The sequence below is a fragment of the Gopherus evgoodei genome, chromosome 13 (genome assembly GCF_007399415.2).
Source record: "Gopherus evgoodei ecotype Sinaloan lineage chromosome 13, rGopEvg1_v1.p, whole genome shotgun sequence".
Lineage (NCBI taxonomy): Eukaryota > Metazoa > Chordata > Testudines > Testudinidae > Gopherus > Gopherus evgoodei.
The window spans coordinates 20,727,534-20,752,802 of NC_044334.1; the positions used below are offsets into that span (position 1 = coordinate 20,727,534).

The window sequence follows — 25,269 nt, forward strand, 5'->3', positions numbered from 1 at the left end:
AAGCTTGACAGGAGCAAGGACCGGTTCAACTACAGGCTGAGCCGGTGCACAATGACTGTGGAGTGTGCTTTTGGCCGTTTGAAAGCTCGCTGGCGCTGTCTTTATGGGAAGCTAGATTTGGTGGAAAGCAGCATCACCGCTGTTATATCCGCGTGCTGTACCCTCCATAATATTTGTGAAGGGAAGGGTGAAAGATTCAGTGAGGAATGGACCTCCGAGGTTCGACGCCTGGAGGATGAGTTTGCTCAGCCAGAGAGCAGGGCTAATAGGGAGGCCCAGGAAAGGGCTTCAAGGATTAGGGATGCTTTAAGGGAGCAATTTGATGCTGAGAGCCAGCAGTAATGTTTGATGCATTTGATGTGCTTTGCTTTACCTTGGTGTGTAATATTTACCACTTCCAGCAACAATAAAACGTAGTGAAAGAAATAGAAAAAAAAAACTTTATTCAACATACAGTACATAACAGGCAAGGGGGTAGGGGTGGTGGACTGTACATTTACAGGTTTTAATATGTCCTATTTTGATCAATATTCACTGTCTGCTGCACTTCAGGATTACTATGCTGCAGAATAATGGGGGTGGAGTGAACAGGGTAAGAATTATAGTTATCAGGGCTGGTAGGTGATCTTACAGGTGTTGGGGGAAGCTGGGGATAATACGGAACTGGCTGCTGGAGCAAGTTGTTTTGTGGAAATACTGGGGAACAAGGAAGAGGGCTTTGGGAGGGCTGTGGGTTACCACGGTACATATTTGTCTGCATGGCTACAAGAGACTCGAAAGACTCAGTTTGGCGAGACAGGAGGCTTATCATCTGCTTTGTGGTTTTTTTGGCAGACAATTCCTTTCTCCTGCTTTCTGTTTGCCTCCATTCATCTACACTCTTTCTCCATTCATGTACACTGCTTCTCCATTCATAGGTCTTCTCTCTCCATTCCTCTGTCTTCCTACTTTCTCTGTTGTAGTGGCTCATAACAGATTTTATCAATTCCTCTTTTGATTTTCTAGGATTCTGTCTCAAGTTCTGCAACCTACGTGAGGCCAGTGATCCGGCTGCAGCAGTCAAGGTCACTAGAAAAATGAGAGATAGAAACATGTAATACACAGAGGCTACATTGTTTATTATCACTTGGTGAAGGACTTTTTAGACTTTTGGTAGCATCCTTCTCACATCCCTCACATAACACAGAGAGGGCAGGCAAGCTAAGTCATGGCGAGCAATGGGGTGAGTGGTTTTGCCCCGATTTCCCCTTGGGAGTGGGAATTGACCAGTGGGTCACTGGGGTTTATCAGCAATGGGTACAGGAGGTAGCTGGTGTCCTGAAGAGGGGACAGTAGTGAACAGGAAGGTGGTGAGCTAGCTGCTTGGGGGGGGGTTTCTTTGGTCTGCGTTCACGCACTCCTGCTGGTGACGGGGGGGGGGAGGGGGGCGGAACGCGGGGCTGGATGCCTGCTTGGAAGGGGTGTGGGGAACACAGGAGCACACAGCGGGGCTGGATGCCTGCTTGGAGGGGGGGACGGGGAACACGGGAGCACACCGCGGGGCTGGATGCCTGCTTGGAAGGGGTGTGGGGAACACAGGAGCACACCGCGGGGCTGGATGCCTGCTTGGAAGGGGGGACGGGGAACACGGGAGCACACCGCGGGGCTGGATGCCTGCTTGGAGGGGGGGACGGGGAACACGGGAGCACACCGCGGGGCTGGATGCCTGCTTGGAAGGGGTGTGGGGAACACGGGAGCACACCGCGGGGCTGGATGCCTGCTTGGATGGGGGGGTCGGGAACACAGGAGCGCACCGCATGGCTGCCTACGTGCTGGGAAGGGGGGGGTGTTAAAAACAGAGCGCCATGGGCTGGGGAAACGCGAACCTGGCGCCCTGCACTCAATTATCCCTAAACTCTCCACAGGGTTTCCTACTGCCAGACATATCATTGCTGCGTGTTACCTGGGAAGAGAGGGAGGGTCTTCTACAGGAATGTGGATACCGCCCTGGCCCCTATGCAGCTTGCCTGTGTGCAGCCATGGTCCCCCCACCCCTCGCTGCACAGTGGATCGGACGAGTTAGCCTGACTGGGACAGGGACCACGGTGGCTCTCCCAATCAATTTGAGAAAGCAAATTGCAAACGCTCTTGCAGCAACATTTCAAGAGATTACCGAGGCAGATTACAGAGACGTGATAGAGCAAATCAATGGGCTATTCCACGTTTAGGCATGCATGTAGGGAGCCATAACCAAAATCCTCCTCTCCCAAAACATAGAAATCTACTTACCCCGATCACGATCCTCAGCTTCCTCCTCAACATCAACTTCCAGCTGCTGCGACTGGCTAGCCTCCGGGCTTGAGAAGAGCTCCTGGCTGCATGTGTCCTGGGACTCCGGGGGGTCTCCCTCCACGCCAGTAGCCTCACTGTCTCCATCCTCTACAAACTCCCCCACTTCTCCCTGCTCTGAACTCTCCATCGTGCTTTTAGGATTTGCAGTGGGATCACACCCAAGTATGGCATCCAGCTCCTTGTAAAACCGGCAGGTTGTGGGGGCAGCTCCTGAGCGGCAATTTCCCTCACGGGCTTTGCAGTAAGCACTCCTCAGCTCTTTAGTTTTTACCCTGCACTGCAAGGCGTCCCGTTCATAGCCCCTTCTCATCAAGGAGTGCGATATCTGCCCATACGTATCATAATTTCTCCTTCTGGAGCGCAGCTGTGTTTGCACAGCCTCCTCTCCCCAAACACTAATGAGGTCCTGCAGCTCTGCATTGGTCCATGCTGGGGCTCGTTTGGTGTGTGGAGGCATGGTCGCTGAGTGATTGATAGATTAATTGCACTCCACACCTGGCTGAGCAAACAGGAAGGTGATTTTTAAAATTCCCGGGACATTTAAAGGAGAGGTCAGGTGAGCCCAGGGCAGTGGAGTTTGCTTGATTACCAGAGAGGCTTCTTCAGGTATGCTGGGATACCTGCTTATGCCACGGAGGTCAACAAAAACGTTGGTGAGTGTCTACACCTGATGACCAGCGCTGGTGATCCAGCGCTGGATCCTCTACACCCGAGGCTCGACCGGGTATATGGCCAGCGCTGCAAACAGGGAGTTGCAGCGCTGGTAGTGCTGTGCAGGTGTGTACACATCCTAAGTTGCAGCGCTATAACCCCCTCACCAGCGCTGCAACTCTGTAGTGTAGACAAGGCCTTAGTGATAAACTGTAACATCCTGTCAATCATCCTTGCAATAGTTTCCTTTGTTAGTGTTTACATACTTTTAATGGGATCAGTACACAGAAGCCTTATCTGCACCAATGATTCCCAACTAATAGGTCACGTCCTGTTTGGGAGCCACTATCTGGTTCTAGGTGTGCTGTATTAATGCTTTATAATACAAAACAATAGAAGGAAAGCAATTAAATCCCAGACTCTACAGTTAAATGGTATAAAAAACAAATATGGCCAAATGTCAACCTGGTGGTGGTGGTGGTATACAAAGGAATAACAGAAGATAGGCAAAAATACCCACCAGGAGAAAGAGAACCAGTCCTGCTGCTTACAAGCATTTCAGGCAGTTTGTTTTGCCACAGAGCTGAGGTTCTCTGCTTTCTTGTGCTACTTGGATTAAGTGCTTAATGTGGGTGTGACATGGGGAGAGATAGGAAGGTAAAAGCAAGCAGACAGATCCAATGCATATCCTGAACAAAGCTGAAAAATATTACATTTCTTTCTCTGTACTGACCCCCCCTTTTCCCCACTCACATCACATGGTCTGTTCCTGCATGTAATACTGAATGAATTCCACTATCATTTGTTATACCCAATGGATCATGCAATGGTTGTATTTCCAGTGGGACAGTCAGCAGACTGAAGGTTGGAAGCTACTCGCCTGTACTACAGAAAAAGCTTCCTAGGCCACCTTCTTAATTTTTAGAAGGGTAGCCGTGTTAGTCTGGATCTGTAAAAGCAGCAAAGAATCCTGTGGCACCTTATAGACTAATAGACGTTTTGGAGCATGAGCTTTCGTGGGTGAATACCCACTTCCTCACATGCATCTGAGGAAGTGGGTATTCACCCACGAAAGCTCATGCTCCAAAACGTCTGTTAGTCTATAAGGTGCCACAGGATTCTTTGCTGTTCTTAATTTTTGTTGTTGTTGTTGATGTAATTTGCTTAGAAGCTTAGTTTCCTGTGTTTAAACACTGGCTACAGGACAATAAGACAACAAAATCCTGAAGTGCTATGGAAGTCTGCAATAGTAATACATTCCATTACCAAGTACTGAACACTGTTAGAGTTCTTTTTAGCTTGGCTGTAATTTAAAAAGATGTCTTCTAACAAAGCAGTCTGTCCTTCACAGCCAAACTAATCAATGCTCTAGAAGGCAACATTCATAATAGCTTTATGGAGTTTAAATTAAAGCCCTAATAGAATGTGTAGCATTTAATCCTGCTTGACTGAGATTTTTTTAAATTGTAGAGCTTTAAGATGGTTAAGATACAAATTGGATATTAGGGATTAGATTCTGAACTAAAATTTATTAGTATAAAACAGAATAATGCCTTTGATTTCAATGGCGTTACTCTGGCATTACAGACAAGTTTGGTTTTAGCATGGAAAAGGTCTACAAAGTACCCAGTGCTACCCCCTGCCGTTGTAGGATTACTTTCTCCCACTGTTTACTGATCACTTGTCATAAGTGTCCCAAACAAGGGAACTTCCACCAATTCTCTTAAGAAAATTCTACCATTAAATTTTTTTATTGGGAATTCTACAAACAAATCTTTTCCTTTTTTTATTCCATCCTATATACTTTTAGACCTTTGGCTCACTTTAAACAATTATTTATCCTTCAAAGGTTTTTCAATATCCCCCAGATCCCTTTCATCTTCACTAAGTCAAGCCAAACCATACACATTTCATTTTAAATCTTTTTTCACAAGACAGAAGCCAAGACTTTTAAAAATGGTTGCCAAAAATTAGGCTCCTAAATCCTTATTTGAACCAACATAAGAACTTAATTTCAGCCACTCCGTTTTTGGCCAGACCTTTTCCTTCTGTATTTTCCCCTGTAAAACTAGTACATGGGACATGCAATTCATTTTTTTAACTACCAGTTTAGATACACCAATGCCCTTAAGGCAGTGGTGCCCAACCTTATTATACTAGAAGGCCAAATAAACCTAAGCACAACCTAGTGTGGGACAAACAGATTCTACATATTTTAATAAGATTTCAGCTGACAGCAGGAGTCTTGACACCCGGGCTGACAACCTGAGCCCTGCTGCGGGCCTTATGAATGCTCTGGTGAGCTGTGTAGGATTACGGGCCATATGTTGGGCACTCCGGCTCTAAGGCGGATGGCGCAACAGCAATGCTAAGGGCATTACCTCCCCAGCAAGATAAATAACCTAAGAGGTACAATGTCCACAAGCTGAAATATGTAGTGTGGCAGCATCCATATAGTAAGATTCTAGGAATGGCACTCTGACGTCTAAAATGTCTGCTGAGTCAGTGTGAAGCAATGAAAACAGGTCCAAGCATTGCTTGAAAGCTGTTTGTTTAGAATATCGCCAGGTTCCATCATCACTGGGCTTCATTGCCTACTACCATCCAATTTTTAAGTTCTCAGCCATTTTGACCTTATGTATTATACCTGTGTGGTGTACAGCTATAGTAAGGCATGCATCTCTAGGCTATGCCAAGAGTTCTAGACCATTGTGAGATCAGAGGTAACGACTACCAACCAACCTTACTCTACAGCTAATCTGCATGCAGTAATTTCCTTGGTTGTACTAGGGAAACTGCACAGATGCTGGATTACCTGGCCCAACTGCCACAGCCACAAAAATCAACATAAATCTCCCAGCACATCATAACCTCCACACACATAGTCCCTCACTGCAGCCACCCAGCACGACACCACCCACCCACAAATAGACGCAACCAGCACACACTACTCTGAAGCTTAGAATGTCTGTGTCAATGTGAAGCAATGAAAACAGCTACAAGAATAGCTGATGGCAGTTTTTATTTAGAGCAATTTTTGGCTTTTTCATAAACATGACTTAACAAATTACACCTGTGTGACAGCACAGGCATTCAGCTACTTGTGACAATGTAAAGTTATCGTGAAGTGAGGGGAAATACAGTCAGTTCCTTATCTAGCACTTCCTTTTGGGAAGTACCAAGAGTCAATGCTTGTATTCCTGATACTCTTCTGAACCATATGACTGATTCAGCATCCAAAGAAAAGGAGACTACATGTGTCAGAAGGTCTCAGACAAAGCCTTTAAGTGTTGACATTTTTATCCCACTGAAACAAAGCATATAGGGAAAGTGCATTAGCATTTCCTCAGGGCCAGATTGGTTTTGTTTATGCTATATCTTTTCACCAACACTCATACAGTATAATGCACATTTCAGAATTTACGCTAAATCTGACCAGGTGAGTTCCTCACCCAGCCCTCTATCATTTGCTCATCACTTCGCCGTAAGAGCTTTATAAAAATGTACAGTAAGTTTTGACTCACTGCCAAGTTTCAGTTGCAGTACCAACTGTAAGATAATAGAAGATGGAGACTTTTGCAGACTAACATACATACATCACTTTTGTTTTGTAAAAGGGATGCTATCACCTTGGTGTGAGAGCTCTCCTACCAGAGGACACCGCCACAGCTACTCTTTAATAATATTGGGTGCAAAGTTAAGCTGGACAGCCTTCATGAGTTCCTCTGCATACATCTCGTATCTACCAGTCATCTGGAAAAGAAAAGCAGAGCTGTAGTCTATTTCAGTAACTTCCCATTAGCTGCTCCTTCTCCTCCCCACTGCCACGGAGGATTACGGATGAACAGTTGAAGGAATTTCAACAGAAAATACTGATTTACATCACTTTTTTTAAAAAGAAACATTAACTACCTAGAATGATAAGGTCTTAATTCCACCAGTCTTCAAAAATTACCAATGCCCTGGCATAAGCAGTCTCTTGCAAAAGCTAAACTCTCATTTAAAAACAAATTACAAATGGAGTTCTGTGCTTCAAAGTGACTGTAAAATTGGCACCGTCTTGCTCAGCACATGTACTCCCTGTGTGTGTGTTCAGCGTCACATTTGCTGAATTCTTACTGCTTTTTTTTTTAACCTGTGTTAGCTTTGCAGGACTAACACAGGTCAGTGTGAGAGCTAGATTCTCTTTGCTGTGCACTGACAGAATTATATACTTAATTTCAGTTACACCAATGTACATCCAATGAAGGCAGTGGAACTACACAAGTAAGAAGTCTTCACACGATGCTCTCAGTAATACCTGAAAAGCCCACTGCTCAATGGATTTGCACAGGTGTCACTGTTGCATTTGGTCTGCAGAACCTGTATCTATGTAGGAACTTATACAGCTCCCATTATGGTAGCATGATCACCTGGTGATGATGCACAGTAAGGGAAGAACCCATCTTGACTTTCAGATCCCAGGCAGAATTTTCAGGGATGATCGTCAGAAAGAACATTATTATTATATTGTTATGTGTGTATGAAAAAAATATCCATATAAAACATGAATTCCATGCTGCTCTTTCTACAGTCACTTTTCACACTAAGTTTATAGCCATTATACTTGTGAAGAAAGCTTTCTAAATGTGACTTGATACTTTCCACAGATGTTAGGTCCAGTGTGTCACAGAATACATAAGACCATATGGCACAGGCATATGCAAGAGCAAAATGCAAGGAAGCTGGATGTATTTTTGTACAGATAAAGACCTAAAATTCTTTGTTACTATGTCTGAGTTTAGACACTGGAATACAGCATCACTGAAGAACTCAAGCAGGAGGAGGATGACGACAGATTGTAAAGGTCACTAGCTAGAGGGTTTATCCTACTTGTTGCCAGGAGTCAAAGTGCATATTGGATTCCGGAGGAAAGGTTGATTTAAATTCCAGACCAATAGCAGTTCTGAGGACTAAAACAAAGTGCTTGACTACATGTGGGTATGTCTACACAGTGAAAAAGCCGTGGCTGGCCCTGGTCAGCTGACTTGGACTCACAGGGCTTGAGCTCCAGGGCTGAAAAATTGCTGTGTTGACATTCAGGCTCAGGCTAGAGCCCGGGCTCTAGGACTCTGTGAGGTGGGAGGGTCCCCGAGCTTGGGCTGCAGCCTGAGATCGAACATATCTCCACCGCAATTAAACAGATCCTTAGCCTGAGCCCCATAAGCCCAAGTGAGCTGGCATGGGCCACCTGCGAGTTTTTAACTGCAGTATAGACATACCCTCAGGAAAGTTCATCTAAATTAACTAAAAGTGTATTAGATTAGTTAAACCACAGTAAACCCCTGTGTGGATGCTCTGATTCAGAATTAAAGTGGCCTAAATGCCATTTAGCTTAATTCACTTCCAAAGTGAAACGGAGCAAGAGGCTTCAGAGGTGAATGGAGGCGGTTTTCATGTCTGGCTGCAGGCTGTCTACAGGCTCAGGAAGTGAGCAATCCACCACTTAACCTTCTGAGTGTGATCTTCAGAATCATAAGGACCAGAAGGTTTCATTTTTTAGCAATAGCTTAAATTCCACAAAAACTAATGTGTAAGGCCCATTCAATGTCATATAAAAGTTAGCAAAATCTTCTTAGAGAACTGGCCAGGTTTCTTTAGGGAATAAGGACTTACCTTAAAATTCCATTTGTCACTGACTTGCCTGCAAAGGTTTAGATCCACTTCAGCCACCAAAAGCCCATCCTGTGTGCGAGACAGTCCAGGTGTCCGACTGCCATCCGGCGCAGCCACATAACTCGAGCCATAAAAATATCCCAAGTCATGGTGGGCTTAATAAATAAAAAATATAATAAATAATAATAATCAACATAAAATGCCATGGGCAAATAAGTATGCAACCTCACATGTTGTTTCCTGTGAGAAACTCAGGATAACTTCCTCTATTTTTTCACCCAGCTGTGCTCTCATTTAACCCAAGCCACAGTGAAGCCACAGGAAAACTGTAGCTCTAACCATTAGTTACCTTTCCCACAGAGGAGAGCTTTCACATAGACAAACAGGAATCCATGCAACTTTCATAGGCTTTTCATAATGGACTACTGTGCTTGCTAATTATTAAAACTATTTGCATTTAAATAAGGGCTTTGTTTCCTTCTCCCATCTACAATCAAGTAAATGCTAACTGTGACATCGCAATGTGTTTCAAAGCAACTGACAGAGTTCACAGCATTAGCTCTTCAGTACAGGACCAAAGTATAAAACATTGAGATAGGAGGAAGAAAAATCTTATAAAAAATGCAAATATCTTCAACAGGATCAAATGATTGGCCACAAGATCAAGAGCATCAGACACCTCGAAAGTTCTGCACTGCTCAGTGGGGGCAATCAAAGTGAGTGATGGCAACCACCAGCTACCTTCATGTAGCAGCTGCTAATACTGAGCTCCAATTGCAGGCCAATACAAGGATCTGTAGCAAATGAGTTGGCTGAGACTCGGACTGAGGCCAGAAAATAAACAGAGAAGATGGTGGTTCCCATAGGACAAATACTGAGGTTACAAATGAATATTGGTGGGTTACATCTACCCCAAGAGAAAGCAGTTCAGAATCTCAGACTTCTTTTGGATTTCTGAATAGATAATCGGAATCTGATACAGCACAAGTTTATTTGATTTTTATAACTTATCCTTTTGTTCAAGCCTGTAGTGAACACGACAATGCATTAGGTTATTCTTTTCTTATTTCTGAATTATAATTAGTGTTTGCTTTTGCCTGTCATGTTCTCACCATTTATAATGATATAAATTAAAGAACAGAATAAAACTGGCCAAGTATATTTTGGTTTGCTCCTGTGAAACCCCTCTAAGGTATGTCTTCACTGCAGTTAATTTGGGCTCTTACTCAGGTGTTGCCCCTCACCCCACTTCCATTCACACAAAAGCCTCTCCCCTGGGTCTGGTGGTGCTTTACACTCAGGCTGGCTGGCTGTATAGGCGAGAGCTCCTGTGCTGCTTCCACTTGGGCTGGCAACTTGTCCACTTTGCAGGAAAGATGCAGGCTAAATCACTCATGCACTGACACACCTCCAATGGCTTCCCACAATTTCTTCCATGTGCCCAAGACAGACAAGTTCTACCACGATTCACTGGGAAAGAATCATAGGATGTCTCAGCTTACTGCAGCACAAAGAACGATGGGATATACCCTCAAAAGTCATAGCAAAATAGTGAATGCAGCATCAGTGAGGATACAGTCACACAGGTATTGCACTCCCCCTGCTGGGGCTAGATTAATCCAGGTGCTGATCACTCATCTTAACTCTGCAGTGAAGACATATCTGTTGGGAATTGCACATGTCTATTTACAGAATAGGCATTACAACAGGAGTAATCTGACAGCCTAAGGGAAGGTTCTGGGAGTCTGCTATAACCTCATCAGACTCAGACAATTGTTATAAGGAGGCAACGTTTTATAAAGCAGTAAAATGGAGAAGTCCAGTGACAGTGTCTCCTGTATGTCTTAGCTCTGCACCCCATCTTCAGCATCATGTGGCTTGGCATGCCAGAATCTATAACTTTATGTAAACCATTCACAAAAACACATGAGACTCAATAAGATCACCTGTGTGTCTGGATATGGACTATATGAAGCTAATCATTTTTCACATTAACTTGTGTATGTAGCAACAGTACTTGGTAAGAGAAGTCCTGGCTTTTATGGATTTCAAGTCAGAACATGAAGGTTAATGCATCATCATAAACCACACTGACATCATAGGGCAAATTTATGGGGTTTTGCCTTGCAAGCTTCCAGGTATCAGACAGACTGGAGTCCTTAGGAAGGATATAGCAGCCCTAATATAAGCACCTCCAATGACCATATGCCATTGTACTTTGGCTATCTTTCCTACTAGTTGCCTGTAGGTTCTAAGACTGTGTCATTTCTGGGAAGTAAAGCTGCTCTTAGATACTACCATTGTCATGGAAACTTCAGGCAGATAGCCGGAAAGATAACTCTTCATGATTCAAAATCAACTATTAGCAACCCATGAAGGTATTTGCTGAACGTACCTTTCCCACCATCTCCAGATGTAAATGCATTCACGTAGTATTCCTGTGAAACAAAGGCCAGTTTGAAATGAGGCTGTAGATGGCACTATAATCTCATTTCATGCAAGAGAATCTTGCTGCAATACATTTAATAAACTAACATTAATTAATACTTGGCATATATCTGTTAAGATTTGTCTGGCTTACCGTCAACACTGCCTGTAGAAGGGAATCTTCAGTGTCACCTCGTTTCTAGATTCAAGGTAGTGATTGTCTTGCTAGAATTTTAGGATGGACTAGCCTGGAAGACAGGCATTTGCTTGGGTGACAGCCTTGTATTCACAGCACTTTGGGGAATATGAGTAGTAATACTAGGGTGTCACAACTCTGGTCATGGCAGAGGCCCATGCGTGAAATCTTTTAATGTGGGGGAGCTGGTGCGCAGGCAGCAACCTCATGAAATTTGACAGGAAGGAGCCCTGGACCTGGTGGCAGGGGAGTCTGAGACAACTGGAGGTCTCCGTCCTGCTGCAGCCCTCATCCGCTCTCACAGCCGCAGAGAACTGACAAGTCCTCAAATACACCTGTTCCACCATTGGGGTTTTGAGAAGTCTGGACCGTGCTTCATCTGGAATCTCACCTCAGAACTGTTTGCAAGGGTGACCCTACCAGGAGTACAAGACTCCAGACGACATAGTTCTGAGGGTCATTGGGACACACAAGCCCTTGCACCACAACAAGTTAACGATCCAAGGAGAGGACAGCTCTGGTATGGGGATGGGAGAAGAGAGATTTAAATGAGGTAGTCTTTGCAAATAATAGAAAGGAAGAACATATGGTCTAACCAGGTGGACACAAAGCCAGATTCATGGAGAGCACCTTACAAAAATATACACACTAAGGTGCCCAACAAAGAATCTGCATGTGCATTAGCTCTGAATGTTGCAGTGTTGATGTTGTCATGCTGGTCCCAGGATAATAGAGAAATAACTTTGGTGAGGTATAATATTTAATTGGACCAACTTCTGTTGGTGAAAGAGACAAGCTTTTGAGCTACACAGAGCGCTTCTTCAGGTCCTGGAAAGGTACTCAGATGTCGCAGCTAAATACAAGATTGTTTAGTAACTAACACATGTTTTAAGGAACCATTCACGTTGAATTGGCCCATTAACACTCCTCCAGTCACAGGACAAAAAAGGGGGTTAATGGGTTGCAGATTACTGTAATAAACCATAAATCCACTGTCTTCATTAAAACCATGATTTTTAATGTCCAGCAAAATTACGAATTTAAACTCCTAGGCTCATCTTTTGAAGGAATTGTGCTAGTTTCCTCTGAGGACGAGGACTGATAGGTCAGATATGGATGGAGTGATCGTTTTGTGAAAAGTATTTGCCCATGGATGATATGTTATTTTTGTCTTTTATCATTTTTCTGTGAGTTCATTCAAGAGCATAATGACTAACTGGCTTCAGCCACATAGTTGTTACTGGAGCATTTAGTGCACTGGAGGAGGTACATCACATGTTGTGATAGGCATATGCAGGACCCATACATTTTGAAACGTGTGTTGTGGGAGATATTGACCATTGTAGCGGTAGCAATACATCGGCAAGTTTTGCATCTGTTTTTATGGCTGGGTCTCGGTGGTGTGGCAAGGCACCTTCTCAGTCTCTGCTGCTTTTAGCCCTGGTAAGACAGGCTCAGGTAATGCAGTCCCCCTTGGGACACAGGGGAAGTTTGCTCCCTGTATCTCCACCAGTCCTGGTTAGCGAATTCTTACCCGCTTGTGGGAGAAAGTACTGCCTCTCCTCCTGGAAGGTCTCGCTGTTTTGCTGCTCCTGCACTCGTGGCAGCAGGGCTTCTTCTCTCTCTGCTCTCCCCCCTTCCTTCCACAGGGAAGGGTTTAAAAAGGTCTCAGGCAGCCCCAAGTTGGAATCAGCTGGTGCCAATTAACCTCAGGTAGCTCCTCCCTCAGCTGATTCTAATTTGCTACCTTGGTAACCTTTCACAGCTGAACCTGATTGACCTGTGGTTGCCTCTCAGTTGATAAGGAGGAGGGCCTTTTAACCTTCTGGTACTGATTCCTACTCCTCCCTTGCAGCTATCCATCCTGAGTTTATCACACATCCCCCTGCCCTGCTCAACACTACAGGGTTGGGCTACTTGGGTCGGCAAACAATGTACCCTTGAAAGGTCATCCGCGTTGCCATGCTTGATTCCAGACCTATGTTGTACTCTGAAGTGGAAGGGCTGTAGCGACAGGAACCACCTTGTCACTCTCGCATTTTTCTCTTTGTTTTGGTGCATCCACTTCAGAGAGGCATGGTCCGTGACAAGGGTAAACCTCCGTCTGAGTAGGTAGTAGCGAAGGCTTTCTACGGCCCACTTCACGGCCAGGCATTCCTTCTCTACTACGGCATATTTACGTTCCCTGGGCAGGAGTTTCCTACTGAGGAACAGGACTGGGTGTTCTTCTGCTCCAACCATTTGGGAAAGAACTGCTCCCAATCCAACCTCAGAAGCATCCGTTTGCAAGATAAACTCTTTCTCCCAGTCTGGAGTACCAGCATTGGGTCGGTGCAGAGGGCGGTCTGCAGATCTGCAAAAGCCTCCTCAGCCGCGCTAGACCATCTTCCTATGTCCAGACCACGGGCTTTCGTTAGGTCTGTTAGCGGGCATGCCCTGGTGGCAAAGTGGGGGATGAACCGCCTGTAGTACCCAACCAGCCCCAGGAATGCTCTGAAACTTGTTTCTTCCGGACTGGTCAGGGCCAATTCTGAATTGCCTCTAACTTGTTGAGTTGGGGCTTCACCACGCCTCTCCCCACTATATACTTGGCTTCTGCTAGCCCAATTGTACATTTGGAGGGATTTGCAGTCAGCCCCGCCTTCCTCAAGGTGTCGAGGACTGCTTCCACCTTTCCCAAGTGCGTCTCCCAATCTGGACTATGTATAATGACGTCATCAAGATAGACGGCTGCATACTTGCCATGTGGAAGCAACAGTTTGTCCATAAGCAGTTGGAAGGTTGCAGGAGCCCCATGTAAACCAAAAGGGAGGACAGTGTATTGATACAGTCCCTCTGGTGTTGAGAAGGCCGTCTTCTCTTTGTTGGCCTTGGCCAAGGGAATTTTCCAATAACCCTTAGTCAGGTCAAGGGTGGACAAAAATCATGCTTTCCCCAGTCGGTCAATTAACTCATCTACCCGGGGTATGGGGTACGCATCAAATTGGGACACCTCATTCAGTTTCCGGAAGTCATTGCAAAATCTCATACTGCCATCCGGTTTAGGTACAAGGACCACTGAGCTTGACCATTGGCTATGCGACTCTTCAATGACTCCTAACTTCAACATTTTCCTGACTTCTGTTTTGATCTCTTCTCTTTTCGCCTCTGGGACCCGGTATGGTTTGACATTCACCTTCACTCCAGGCTTTGTGAGGATGTGATGGTGAACCTCAGTAGTCCTGCCTGGCTTTTCCGAGAACAAGTCCCGGTTGTGCTTGATCATGTTGATCACCTCAGATCGTTGGTCAGGGGTCAATTCTGGGGATATTATCACTTGGCCAGGTGGGTTGCTCTTGGGAGGAGGTGACCCTAGAGTGACCACATGAGCTTCTCTGTCTTGCCAAGGTTTCAACAGGTTTACATGATAGATTTGCTCCAGCTTCCGGCATCCAGGCTGTCGGACCTTGTAATCGACTTCTCCAATGGCTTCTATTATCTCATATGGCCCCTGCCATCTGGCCAGGAGCTTGCTCTCCGCTGTGGGTACAAGCACCATTACCCGATCTCCCACCTGGAATTTTCAGATCGTCGCTTGGCAATTGTAGTATGTTTGTTGGGCCCCTTGTGCCCTTTCCACGTGTTCCCACACTATGGGGGTGACTTGGGCTATCCTGTCTTTCATCTGCTTGATGCTCGATGAGGTTTTTCCTTGGGTTCGGCTGTTCTTCCCAGCTTTCCTTGGCAATGTCCAGTATGCCACGAGGATGGCGACCATATAACAGTTCGAATGGGGAGAACCCAGTTGAAGCCTGTGGTACCTCCCTTATTGCAAACATTAGGTACGGTAGCAGGGTGTCCCAGTTCTTCCCATCCCGGCTTACCACCTTTCGTATTATGTTCTTCAATGTTCTATTAAAACGCTCGACGAGGCCGTCTGTCTGCAGATGATAGACTGATGTACTTAGGGTCCGTATGTGGAGCATTGCACATAGGTCCTTCATTAATTTAGACATAAAGGGAGTCCCTTGATCTGTCAGGATCTCTTTGGGTATTCCCACTCTAGCAAAAATTTGGATTAATTCTTTAGCTATGATCTTGGACGTAGTGTTCCGTAGGGGAACGGCCTTGGGGTACCAGTGGCATAATCTATCACCACCAGTATGTGCTGATGGCCTCGGGATGATTTTTCTAGCAGCCTTACTAGGTCCATAGCTATTTGCTCAGAGGGGACTTCATTAATCGGCATAGGTACCAAAGGTGCCCTTAGGCGTGGTCGGGGCCCATGTAATTGGCATTCCGGACAGGAGGCACAATATCGTCGGACTGCCGCATATATTCCAGGCCAAAAAAACCTCTGCAGAATTCGATCCAGGGTTTTATCTATTCCCACATGGCCCCCGAACAAATGGCTGTGGACTAGCTCCATCACTCCCCTCTGATGTTTCTGTGGTACTAGGAGCTGTTCCACGACCTGCTCTTGGATACGGACTGCCCTGTATAGCAGATCCTTCTTGATCATATAATATGGCCCCGGGCCCTTGGCTCTTCCTTCCACAGGGACCCCATTCACCTCAACTACTTCTTTACGATTATTATTATATACTGGATCATTGGCCTGATCCTGCCCAAAATTCTCTAGTGAAGGTCCAATTTGCCCAAACTCAGGGGGTTCTACTTCCCTCTCCCCCTCGAGGGAGGTCCCTGGGGAACTGGGCCGAGTTGCTGGCCCCCCAACCTCCTGCCTAGTTTCCTTGTCAGTCTGACCAACTCTTTCCCCTATGAGTATAGCCTTCTGGTTCTGGGTCAGGATTCTCGTTCCTCTCCTCTTATCTGCCCTCCTTTCTTTCTGAGTCTTCCTGGGCTTCCCAGGGGGCGAGAATAAATCCTGGGCAAATTCATGGAAGGCCGGGGGGTCACTATCGAGGCCATCCCATTGCTTTCTGGGTCGTTACCACCTTCTGACTCCCCTCCAGGAAGTAGACTGCCAAACCCTGGGAAGTCTCGTCGTATGAGGACTGGGTAGAGGAGTTTCGGGACCACCCCTACCATCACCTTAGTGGAGTTTCCCAGGACCTCCATTTTTACTGGGATGGTCGGGTAGTAATTGACATCCCCATGGACACAGGATATCCCTGTGCGCTTGGCCCGGGATAGTTGATCATACCTGACCGGCTTTCCCAAGACCAGCGTGACTGCACTTCCTGAGTCTACTAACATGGTGGTCTTTATGCCATTCATTTTAACTGACCTAGTATATCTATGAGGGACCATCGCTACCCCTACTAGATTTATCAGGTCACATGGCTCTTCCAGATTTCCCAGGTCACATTGCATGGGCTCCTCTAGTTTGGGCACTGGGCAGCTATATGCCCTATCTCTCCACGTGCATAACATCGGTATCCTGTTCGGGGCAGCCCCCTAGTTTTCAGGCTGTGAGGCCTTACCACCCGAGTCTTTCTCTCCCAGTCCCCAAGTCCCTCCGAGTACCCTGGCTGCTCTTCGGCCTCCTTCCTCCCCTCCACAGTTTGGCCCAGAGCTACAGCAACTTGAGCCTTTGGTACATAAACTTGCCTCCTATTCTGGCGCCTCCCTTCCCCGGTGGTCTGAGAAAGTTCCTGCGCTGCTAGATGTCTCTTTACAAGGGCAACTAGCTCATCCTAGGAGGAGGGATCATTTTGACTGACTCATCCTCGTATGTCCAGCGGTAGCCCTCTCATGTACCTGTCCAGCACCATGTTTTCCACGATTTCCTCCGGCCGGTGGGTCTCGGGGCACAACCACTTCCTGGCTAGATGGATCAGGTCAAACAGCTGAGACCTCGGGGCTTTGTTGACCCGGTATTTCCACTCATGGAACCGTTGTGCCCTTACAGCTGTCGTCACGCCAGACCTTGCCAGGATCTCCGCCTTTAGCTGGGAGTAATCTGAAGCTGCTTCTGTTGTCATATCAAAATATGCTTTCTGTACCTCCCCACACAGAAAAGGAGCCAGAATACTGGCCCACTGGTCTTGGGGCCAGGCCTCCCGGGGGCCGTTCTCTCAAACGCAAAGAGGTATGCCTCCACGTCATCATCCATCATCATCGTCTGTAAGTAGTGACTTGCCTGCAGGGGCCGAGTCCCAGGGGGGCCGTGCGCTAGGGTGGTCAGGGCCTTTAACTGGTTCACAACCTCATGCAGGGTGGCTCGATCCTGAGCCGCCTGGCTCATCAGTGGTTGATTTGTCTCCTGCTGAACTCGCACTGCCTCCTGTTGGGCAGCTATCTGCACCCTGGTAGCTTCTTGTTGGGCCACAGCGGCCTGCACCAATGCCTTCACTACATCCTCCATTTTGGGTTTGTTTGTTTGTTTGTTTGTTGTTGTTGTTGTTTTTTGGTTGGGGGTGCTTTACCCCGCCCCGAGATGACTTGCCACGAAGTCTCACTCACATCCCACTCCTGACACCACGTGTGGCAAGGCACCTTCTCAGTCTCCTCAGTCTCTGCTGCTTTTAGCCCTGGTAAGACAGGCTCAGGTAATGCAGTCCCCCTTGGGACACAGGGGAAGTTTGCTCCCTGTATCTCCACCAGTCCTGGTTAGCGAATTCTTACCCGCTTGTGGGAGAAAGTACTGCCTCTCCTCCTGGAGGGTCTCGCTGTTTTGCTGCTCCTACACTCCTGGCAGCAGGGCTTCTTCTCTCTCTGCTCTCCCCCCTTCCTTCCACAGGGAAGGGTTTAAAAAGGTCTCAGGCAGCCCCAAGTTGGAATCAGCTGGTGCCAATTAACCTCAGGTAGCTCCCCCCTCAGCTGATTCTAATTTGCTACCTTGGTAACCTTTCACAGCTGAACCTGATTGACCTGTGGTTGCCTCTCAGTTGATAAGGAGGAAGGCCTTTTAACCTTCTGGTACGGATTCCGATCCCTCCCTTGCAGCTGTCTGTCCTGAGTTTATCACAGTGGGTAATGGTCTCTGGGGAGCTTGCTTCTGACAATAAACCTGGAGACATTATTGGGTTGTTTGAAGGCCAGAAGAGGAGGGTTGGATACACTTCTTTAGGAGGTGCTCCCCATCGAGTATGGGTTGTAACTGTTTAAAGATACCCCACACTGGTTCCAGTATGCCATGGTAGGTGACAACTTTGGGGGTGTGATTGGAGGGCCCCCCCCCCGGTAGTGAAGTAGGGTCTCTTGGGATTTTGGGGTGGCTCATTCCATGATGTGATCTACTTCTCTGGTGGAATATCCTTGTCTGGTAAAGGTGGTTTTTCGTGTGTTAAGGTGTGTATCCCAGACTTTCTCCTTGGAGCATATTCTGTGGTAGCTGAGGGCCTGGCTGTAGATAACAGATCTCTTGGGGTGGTTACTAGATCTGTGAAGGTAAGTGCGGTTATCCATGGGGTTTCTTATATACAGTTGTCTGTAAGGTTCCACTGTTGAAGCTAATCATGGCCAGGAAGTTTTTGCTGCTGTGAGAGTGTTCTAAGGAGAGTCTGATGGATGGGTGGTGGTTGTTGAAGTAGTGGTGGAAATCCAGAAGGAAGTTAGGTCATCTGTCCAGAGGATGAATATAATATCGATGTATCTTAGGTACACTGGTTTCACGGTGCATTTGTCCAGAAATTATTCCTCAAGGTAGCCCACAAAGAGGTTGATATCAGTATTATTTTCATCCTGTGGACAAATGATTGAAACTTCCCTACAGGTTTCCACCACAACTTCCCTTAAATGGTCTCTTAATATATGTGTTAACAACTTATGCTAAGTAGTTCCACCTTGTATTTAGCTGCATCACTCTGAGCACCTTTCCCAGATCTGACGAAGAGCTTGGCATAGCTCAAAAGCTTGTCACCATCACCAACAGAAATTGGTTCAATACAATATATTATACCTCATACACCTTGTGTCACTAGGTCTGAAGACAGGCCTCATCTACTGCACATGACAGTAGAATTGGTTCCATGATCTCAGCTGTTCAGGAGAGAAGGTGTCTGACTAGCAGGAACTAGCTCCGTTACAGAAGTGCAAGGACACATTTCATTTTCAATAATCCTAGTGAAGGAGACATTGAGTTCTACATAGGAGCTAGGAGAATTAGCGAGAAGGGGAGGAGCATTCATCTTAGGCCATGTCTACACTAAAGGGAAAAGTCAATCTAAGCTACGCAATTTGAGTTACGTGAATAGCGTATCTCAAATCGACATAGCTTAGGTTTACTTCCCGCAGGGTCCACACTATGCGACGTCGATGGGAGACGCTCTCTCACTGACTCCCCTTACTCTTCTCGATCCGGTGGAGCACAGGAGTCGAAAGGAGAGCAATCTACGGTTGATTTAGTGGGTCTTCACTAGACCCGTTAAATCAACGTTGATGCATGTATCGCCACTCGCTGATCCCCCAGTAAGGATAAACAAGCCCTTAGTTAAATCCTTCACCACAGAGAAAGAACAAGTCAAGAATAGGAAGGAGCCGCAGCAGAATGCAGGCTGCTGGCAGCAGGGCAGGTGGCTCACACTCTCCCTGCTTACTAGGTATCATAACAACACTTTCAATCTTCAAAGCACATTGCAAACGTTCATGAGAGAGGAGGTCTCATGCTATACAGAGGAATACAGGAGTTTTCCAGGTGTCCTAGTGCTACCATGTAATCCTGTTAGCATTATACAATTCATTAGCTAGGACTAAAATGTGCTCAAATGCATAGATTCTGAAACTAAGGCTACAAAGCAAAGTGTTCAAATACTTACCGTTCCAACTCGGTTTATGGCACATGTAAAACAGTGGTTAGCAATAGCTGCATTTCTTGCTTCAATTGGCCACAGTGACTCGCTGCAAAATAGTAACAAAAAAGGTGGTGATTATTGTTTATTTGCATGGCTCATAGATACATTTGGATATTTCATGGGCTATGGACACCTGTAATTTTGAGCCTCTCGATCAGGGAAACCAAAGCTAACTACAGCCAACTGCTGTCAATGATCTTGGATCACAAACAGTGGTCACCATTAATAGTCAGCATTTTACACCAGTTTCAGCATAGTTACCAACATTATTTCCATTCTACATATAGAGAGAGGCTATTTTATCTGGTAACTTGACAAAGCTGACTTTTAATGGTGACCACCATGATGAGAGTTTTAAATGCCTGGCTTGAGATGTCCAAGCAGTCCAGGGAATTTAGATATGCACCTTCCATTAAAGTTCTTGGGAGAAAAAATTTTCAACACAGTCTGGAAGACTTATACATTAATTTTCAGGAATCCAAATAATATTTTGCAGCGGAGTAGAAAGTTTCTCGCTCTAATTGCCCCCCTCTCCCTTTCTCCAGGAGCAGTTTCTGAGGCAGGCAATGGGAAACCAGATTGTCTGAAAGCTAGAAAAAAATTCCACCCCTTCTGCTCACCTTGTTCTACTTGCAGGTTTCATAGAAATTTTCAGCAAGTCATTCCCCTATGTTGGGCTGACAGAACAAAAGAGCAAGCTTGACAAAAGCTGCCCTGTAACATTTCAATCATTATCCGTTAAACCAGTCTCTACACTGTATAGAAAACCAAGAACCGAGAAATGGAAAGAATTCCTCCTCCTCCACCTTAACCCCTCAGTCCTTTTCCAAACTGGGATTCAATTTTGGAGACACTGAAAACTCAGTGTAGTTTTAGCCATGTCAGTCCCAGGGTATTAGAGAGACTAGGTGTGTGAGGTAATATCTTTTATTAGACTAACTTTTGAAGAAGAGCTCTGTGTGGCTCGAAAACGTCTCTCTCTCTCATCAACAGCAGTTGGGCCCATAAAAGATATTACTTCACTCCCCTTGTCTCACTGAAAACACAGGAAGCCTTCCTTTCATTAAGCATATTGAGACACAGGGATCAGATCATTTGAGAAGATATGGTTTGACAGTACCTACAGCACTGAGAAACAAGAGTGACTGGGTGTACACTCCTCTACAAAATCACCCTCATAACAGCAGGTAGCTGTCCAAGGGGAGAGTGTGGGTGGATGACTGTCATAAGTAAATCTCAAGAAGACTCAGGCATCTACAAGATGCTCATTGGCTTGATTGAAAGGACTTGGTTTATTATTCCCCCTCTTCCGCCCCCACCCTCATCCCCAACTGCTGAGCCAGCCTGCCAGCACTTCTAAGAAAAAGGGACTTCGTTGAAAGGCTCCTGCAAATTACAATTTCACAGAAGGAAGGAGAAATACTGAGGGAAAAGAGACTATAGCCAAGAGGTTACTACAGAACAGCATTCTTCCATTTTCCTAGAGACTCTTTTCTGCATGGGACTCAAGAGTCCTCTTCCTGCAATAAAAATTATACCCTCAAAAAGTAACCAAGAGAAGAAAACCAATAATCAGGAGAGCCTGGAGCACCCAGAAAAGCAATGAAGTGCCTCAGGAAGGCAGTGTAATTTCTGTTTGCTCTCCTCCTAATGGGCTGTAAATGGACCAACATCACAAACATTATTTTAATGGTGATATTTGTAAAGCCCACTACACGTGACTTTGTATTTACTAAATTCTTTTCTAAGGACATTTTCCAATATTAAACAACCTAAATCAGCAGTTATTAGCTCTTATCGGGAAACAGAATTGCCTTAGGCAGTCTGAGTGACAGGATGCTGTACACTTATTGATTCAAATTATAGTTCCCTTCCACACCACTCCAAATACACAATCCCTGTACTGGGCTTGGTTGTGGGTGCATGATTTATGTATTCACTATGCATTTATTTATCCATAATCACACTTCTCTAGCTACTGCAATCTCCCTACTCTGAGCGGCTCACGTATTCAGAATGTTCAAGCTGTTTGCCAGCAACAAAGACTGGCCTCACTGCTTCAATCCCTTTGGCTGATGCAGAAAAATTCCAAATGTACATGAAAGAGAAGAGGAGCCACGGGAGAGCACAGAAAATGGGGCTGTCAAAACTTTTAAAAAAATGAATCCCTTCTCCATGATTTAAAACTTTTCTGTTCTCTCCTGTTCCGTACAGCAGGGCTCTTGTTCCCAGAATAACTCATACATTTATGTTTACACAGTTTACGCTGGGAAAGGCCCCTCCCATCTCTTTGTTTTTAAAGACAATGAAAGCGAAGATATATTGCAATTATTCTGGACAGACAAGCCCTGCTGAGTCAGAGGAAGGGAAAGCAGGGGCCTAAAGGGGGTGCAGTTAGTTTGGCGAGGTTGATTCCTTTTGTAAGATTTTCTTCCTTCACTTTCAATTTGAATATTACATTTAAAATTTCAATAGCTTAAAACAACAGAACGGGCTTCCTGTTACCTTGATAAAAGCCATATCTTGGGGCTGACAGACTCAAAGGCAGAGTTTATTCAGCCCAGGAAGTGGTTATGACCTCAAATAGGAAGCACTATGGTCTCAGTTCTGGCAGGAGCTCTGCACCCCTGTAGAGTTCCTTGCATTACTGGGGCCTAAGTTATTAGAGTCTTCTAACACTACCTACAAATGTTCTGTTGAACAGCTCCTCACCTAGGGAAGGAGTGAGCTTCTGAAACAGGCTTAGCATTACTAAATATATTAATATTATTGTTATGCTGGAGGTTGGGCAATCACCCCACTTTGATGAAGTTGTTATGCATGTTATATTAGTTGCCTTCCATTCAGGCTATATGAGGGGAAAACTAAATGCCCCTTTGTTTAGTGATGGCTGAAGCAATGGAAACCACTGCCCAAGGACTAGACCCCGGGCCAAGGGGTTTCATGGGGGTCTTATGAACACAAACACAGGAATGGGATACTGATTTGATTACAGGGTGTGGGAAGGGGGCAGAGAGGCAGTACAAACACAACAGAAGCACACAGGAAAGGTAGCAAGGAAGCCTACCAGCCAGCCAGAGAAGCACTTGTAGTGTGACTTTGAGAAAAAGCTGAAAAAGAGCACATTTGGGTAGAGTGCTGGCTGGAAAGAGGCTTGGAACTGTGAGCAAATAACTGCCTCCTGCTGTTTGATTCCCAGTGCATTCAGGAAAAAAGGATTTTATGTACATTCTTTGTAAATAAACAGGATTGCACCTGACTCCATCATCAGTTTCTCCTAACGGAAACAAGTGCTTAGGCCAAAAAGAGTAATGTTATTATTTCTTATTGGTACTACATTAGCACCTAGATACCAACTGAAATTGGGGCCTCACTATGCAAGACACTCTATAAACAAACTGTGAGAGACAGTTCCTGCCCCAGAAATATATATGTTTGAGCTCGGCTTTTACTTAGCTTAACCCATTTGACTCCTAGCATCAAAACAGAGCTAATTAAGAACCTGATGTAGGGCAGGGAAGATGCCTCAAGGAATCCACTAATGCTATTTATGTATATTATGTCAAAATAACTAATTTATATAACTTCCTCCTTGATAATTTGACTCCTGCTATAAAACTTAGTGAATTTCCCACTTAGAGGAGCATCTTTATAAAGAGACAAACATTAAGGGAACAGAGAAAAGATAATATGGTATAAAATCCTAAAAAAAATGCACATTTGAATACCAGCATTTATACCACAGAGCATAAAACAGGATCACAGCATCTGTAGCCAATAGATAAGGGGTAGGTCTAAGTTAAGATAGTATTGCAATGAGCCCACAAACCTCAAGGCATGTAAGAGAATAGCTTAGTTAAACTAATTAATGTACAAGGCTCAAAAAGCCTTAGGACAAGCAGCTAACCCTAACCAAGAGTAACCCTAGATCACAAGATATCCCAAGATAGAATGCTGTAATATGCAAGAATGACTAAACTGCTGACAAGCTAACCACAAGATGCTAATTTATACCAGCCTGGAATATTTTAAATTATGAACATCAACAGATGGCTGACCATCAGATTGCCACAGTAATTAACTGATGTATATGCTAAAAAACTTGAGGTAAAAGGATTAGTAACTATAGGAGAAGGGCACCTCAACATTAGTAGGGTGAGGAAATACAAATAAGGAAAAGAGAATGAAACTCCTACTGAATATACATTTGGCATAGTGGTTTCAGTGTAACACATTATCAAAGTTGTATCCCAGCCTACATACCGTGGGGAGATGTGACTCTTGAGAGATGCCAGGATGGTAACCACTGGTGATAGTGAATCTGACAGTAAGGACATTGAGTAACATTTCGGATCCTTTTGCAAAGAATGGTGCGAGTATATGGATGTTCAGAAGCACGTTCTGTATTCTCTCTATCTACCTTGCTGGGTTGGAGTGTTTGTGATTTTATTAATTGTGTTAATAAAACTATTACATATACAAAAGGTTTTCCTAATTGAGAGTGTTGGAACCATGCATGTCGGGGCTCTCAACTGGATAGTAATTTTAATAATACTGGGCCTGATCTTGGGATGAGAACCTACTAATCCTCTGAGTGTAAGCAATAGAATAAATACATAATCAACAGGTCAGGCAACACGGCTTACTAGTAGAGGAGTGTACATCCTACAGAACTGGATTTCTTTCAGACTCCACTGTCATTTGGATAAATGAAAAAGTACATGTACTATACTGCGTGTCAAGATGATACATTAACACATTCTGGAATACTGGACCTTAGCTAATAGATGCACTTGTGATACTGGCAGACCATGTGCCAGCTCATGCCAAAGCCGCAGGCCTCAATGAATGCTTACAAATGCATAGCTGGAAGCCAGGCCAATCACTTGTATAGCAGTATAGAGCAAAGTGACTGCTAAACGTATGAGAGTGTATTTGGTGTTTAAACATCATAAAAAGTAATGGGATGTTACATACACTGTTTTAACTTATCTGTATCCCATTGTAATAGCAAATATTTATATTGGTTATACCCCAGTAACTAAATAACCCATCAATCTGAGAAAGAAGCCTTATGGAACGCAAATGAAGAACTTTAACAGCAAAGTGCTAATTTCAAATCAAGTGGTCATTTTGTGTGGTGACTGGAGAGCAATGACTCTAAACGCATTCCTCACTCTCCGTCCCCAAACAGCCCACGTGGGTAGTGACCCTGTCAGCTTGTTTCCTATGAGAAGAAGCTAGAAGTATGGATTCAGGGAAAGATCCCTC

The 25,269-nt window shown here is 45.1% G+C and overlaps 1 protein-coding gene across 3 annotated transcripts in view; it reads right to left on the bottom strand.

Moving 5' to 3' along the window:
- Window positions 1–5,987: 5,987 nt before the first annotated feature.
- The window catches only part of UPB1 (beta-ureidopropionase 1), a 43,257-nt gene continuing 23,975 nt past the window's right edge, over window positions 5,988–25,269 (bottom strand). For 2 of the 3 annotated variants that reach the window (XM_030582946.1, XM_030582944.1), the window contains 5 exons: window positions 19,963–20,044; window positions 11,033–11,075; window positions 8,638–8,792; window positions 6,612–6,735; window positions 5,988–6,289 (listed from right to left, as the gene is read on the bottom strand). In XM_030582946.1, the coding sequence (XP_030438806.1) occupies window positions 6,652–6,735; window positions 8,638–8,792; window positions 11,033–11,075; window positions 19,963–20,044 (364 nt within the window). In that variant the 3' untranslated portion in view covers window positions 5,988–6,289; window positions 6,612–6,651. The remainder of the gene's footprint in view (window positions 6,290–6,611; window positions 6,736–8,637; window positions 8,793–11,032; window positions 11,076–19,962; window positions 20,045–25,269) is intronic. The other variant, XM_030582945.1, reaches the window with a different exon arrangement.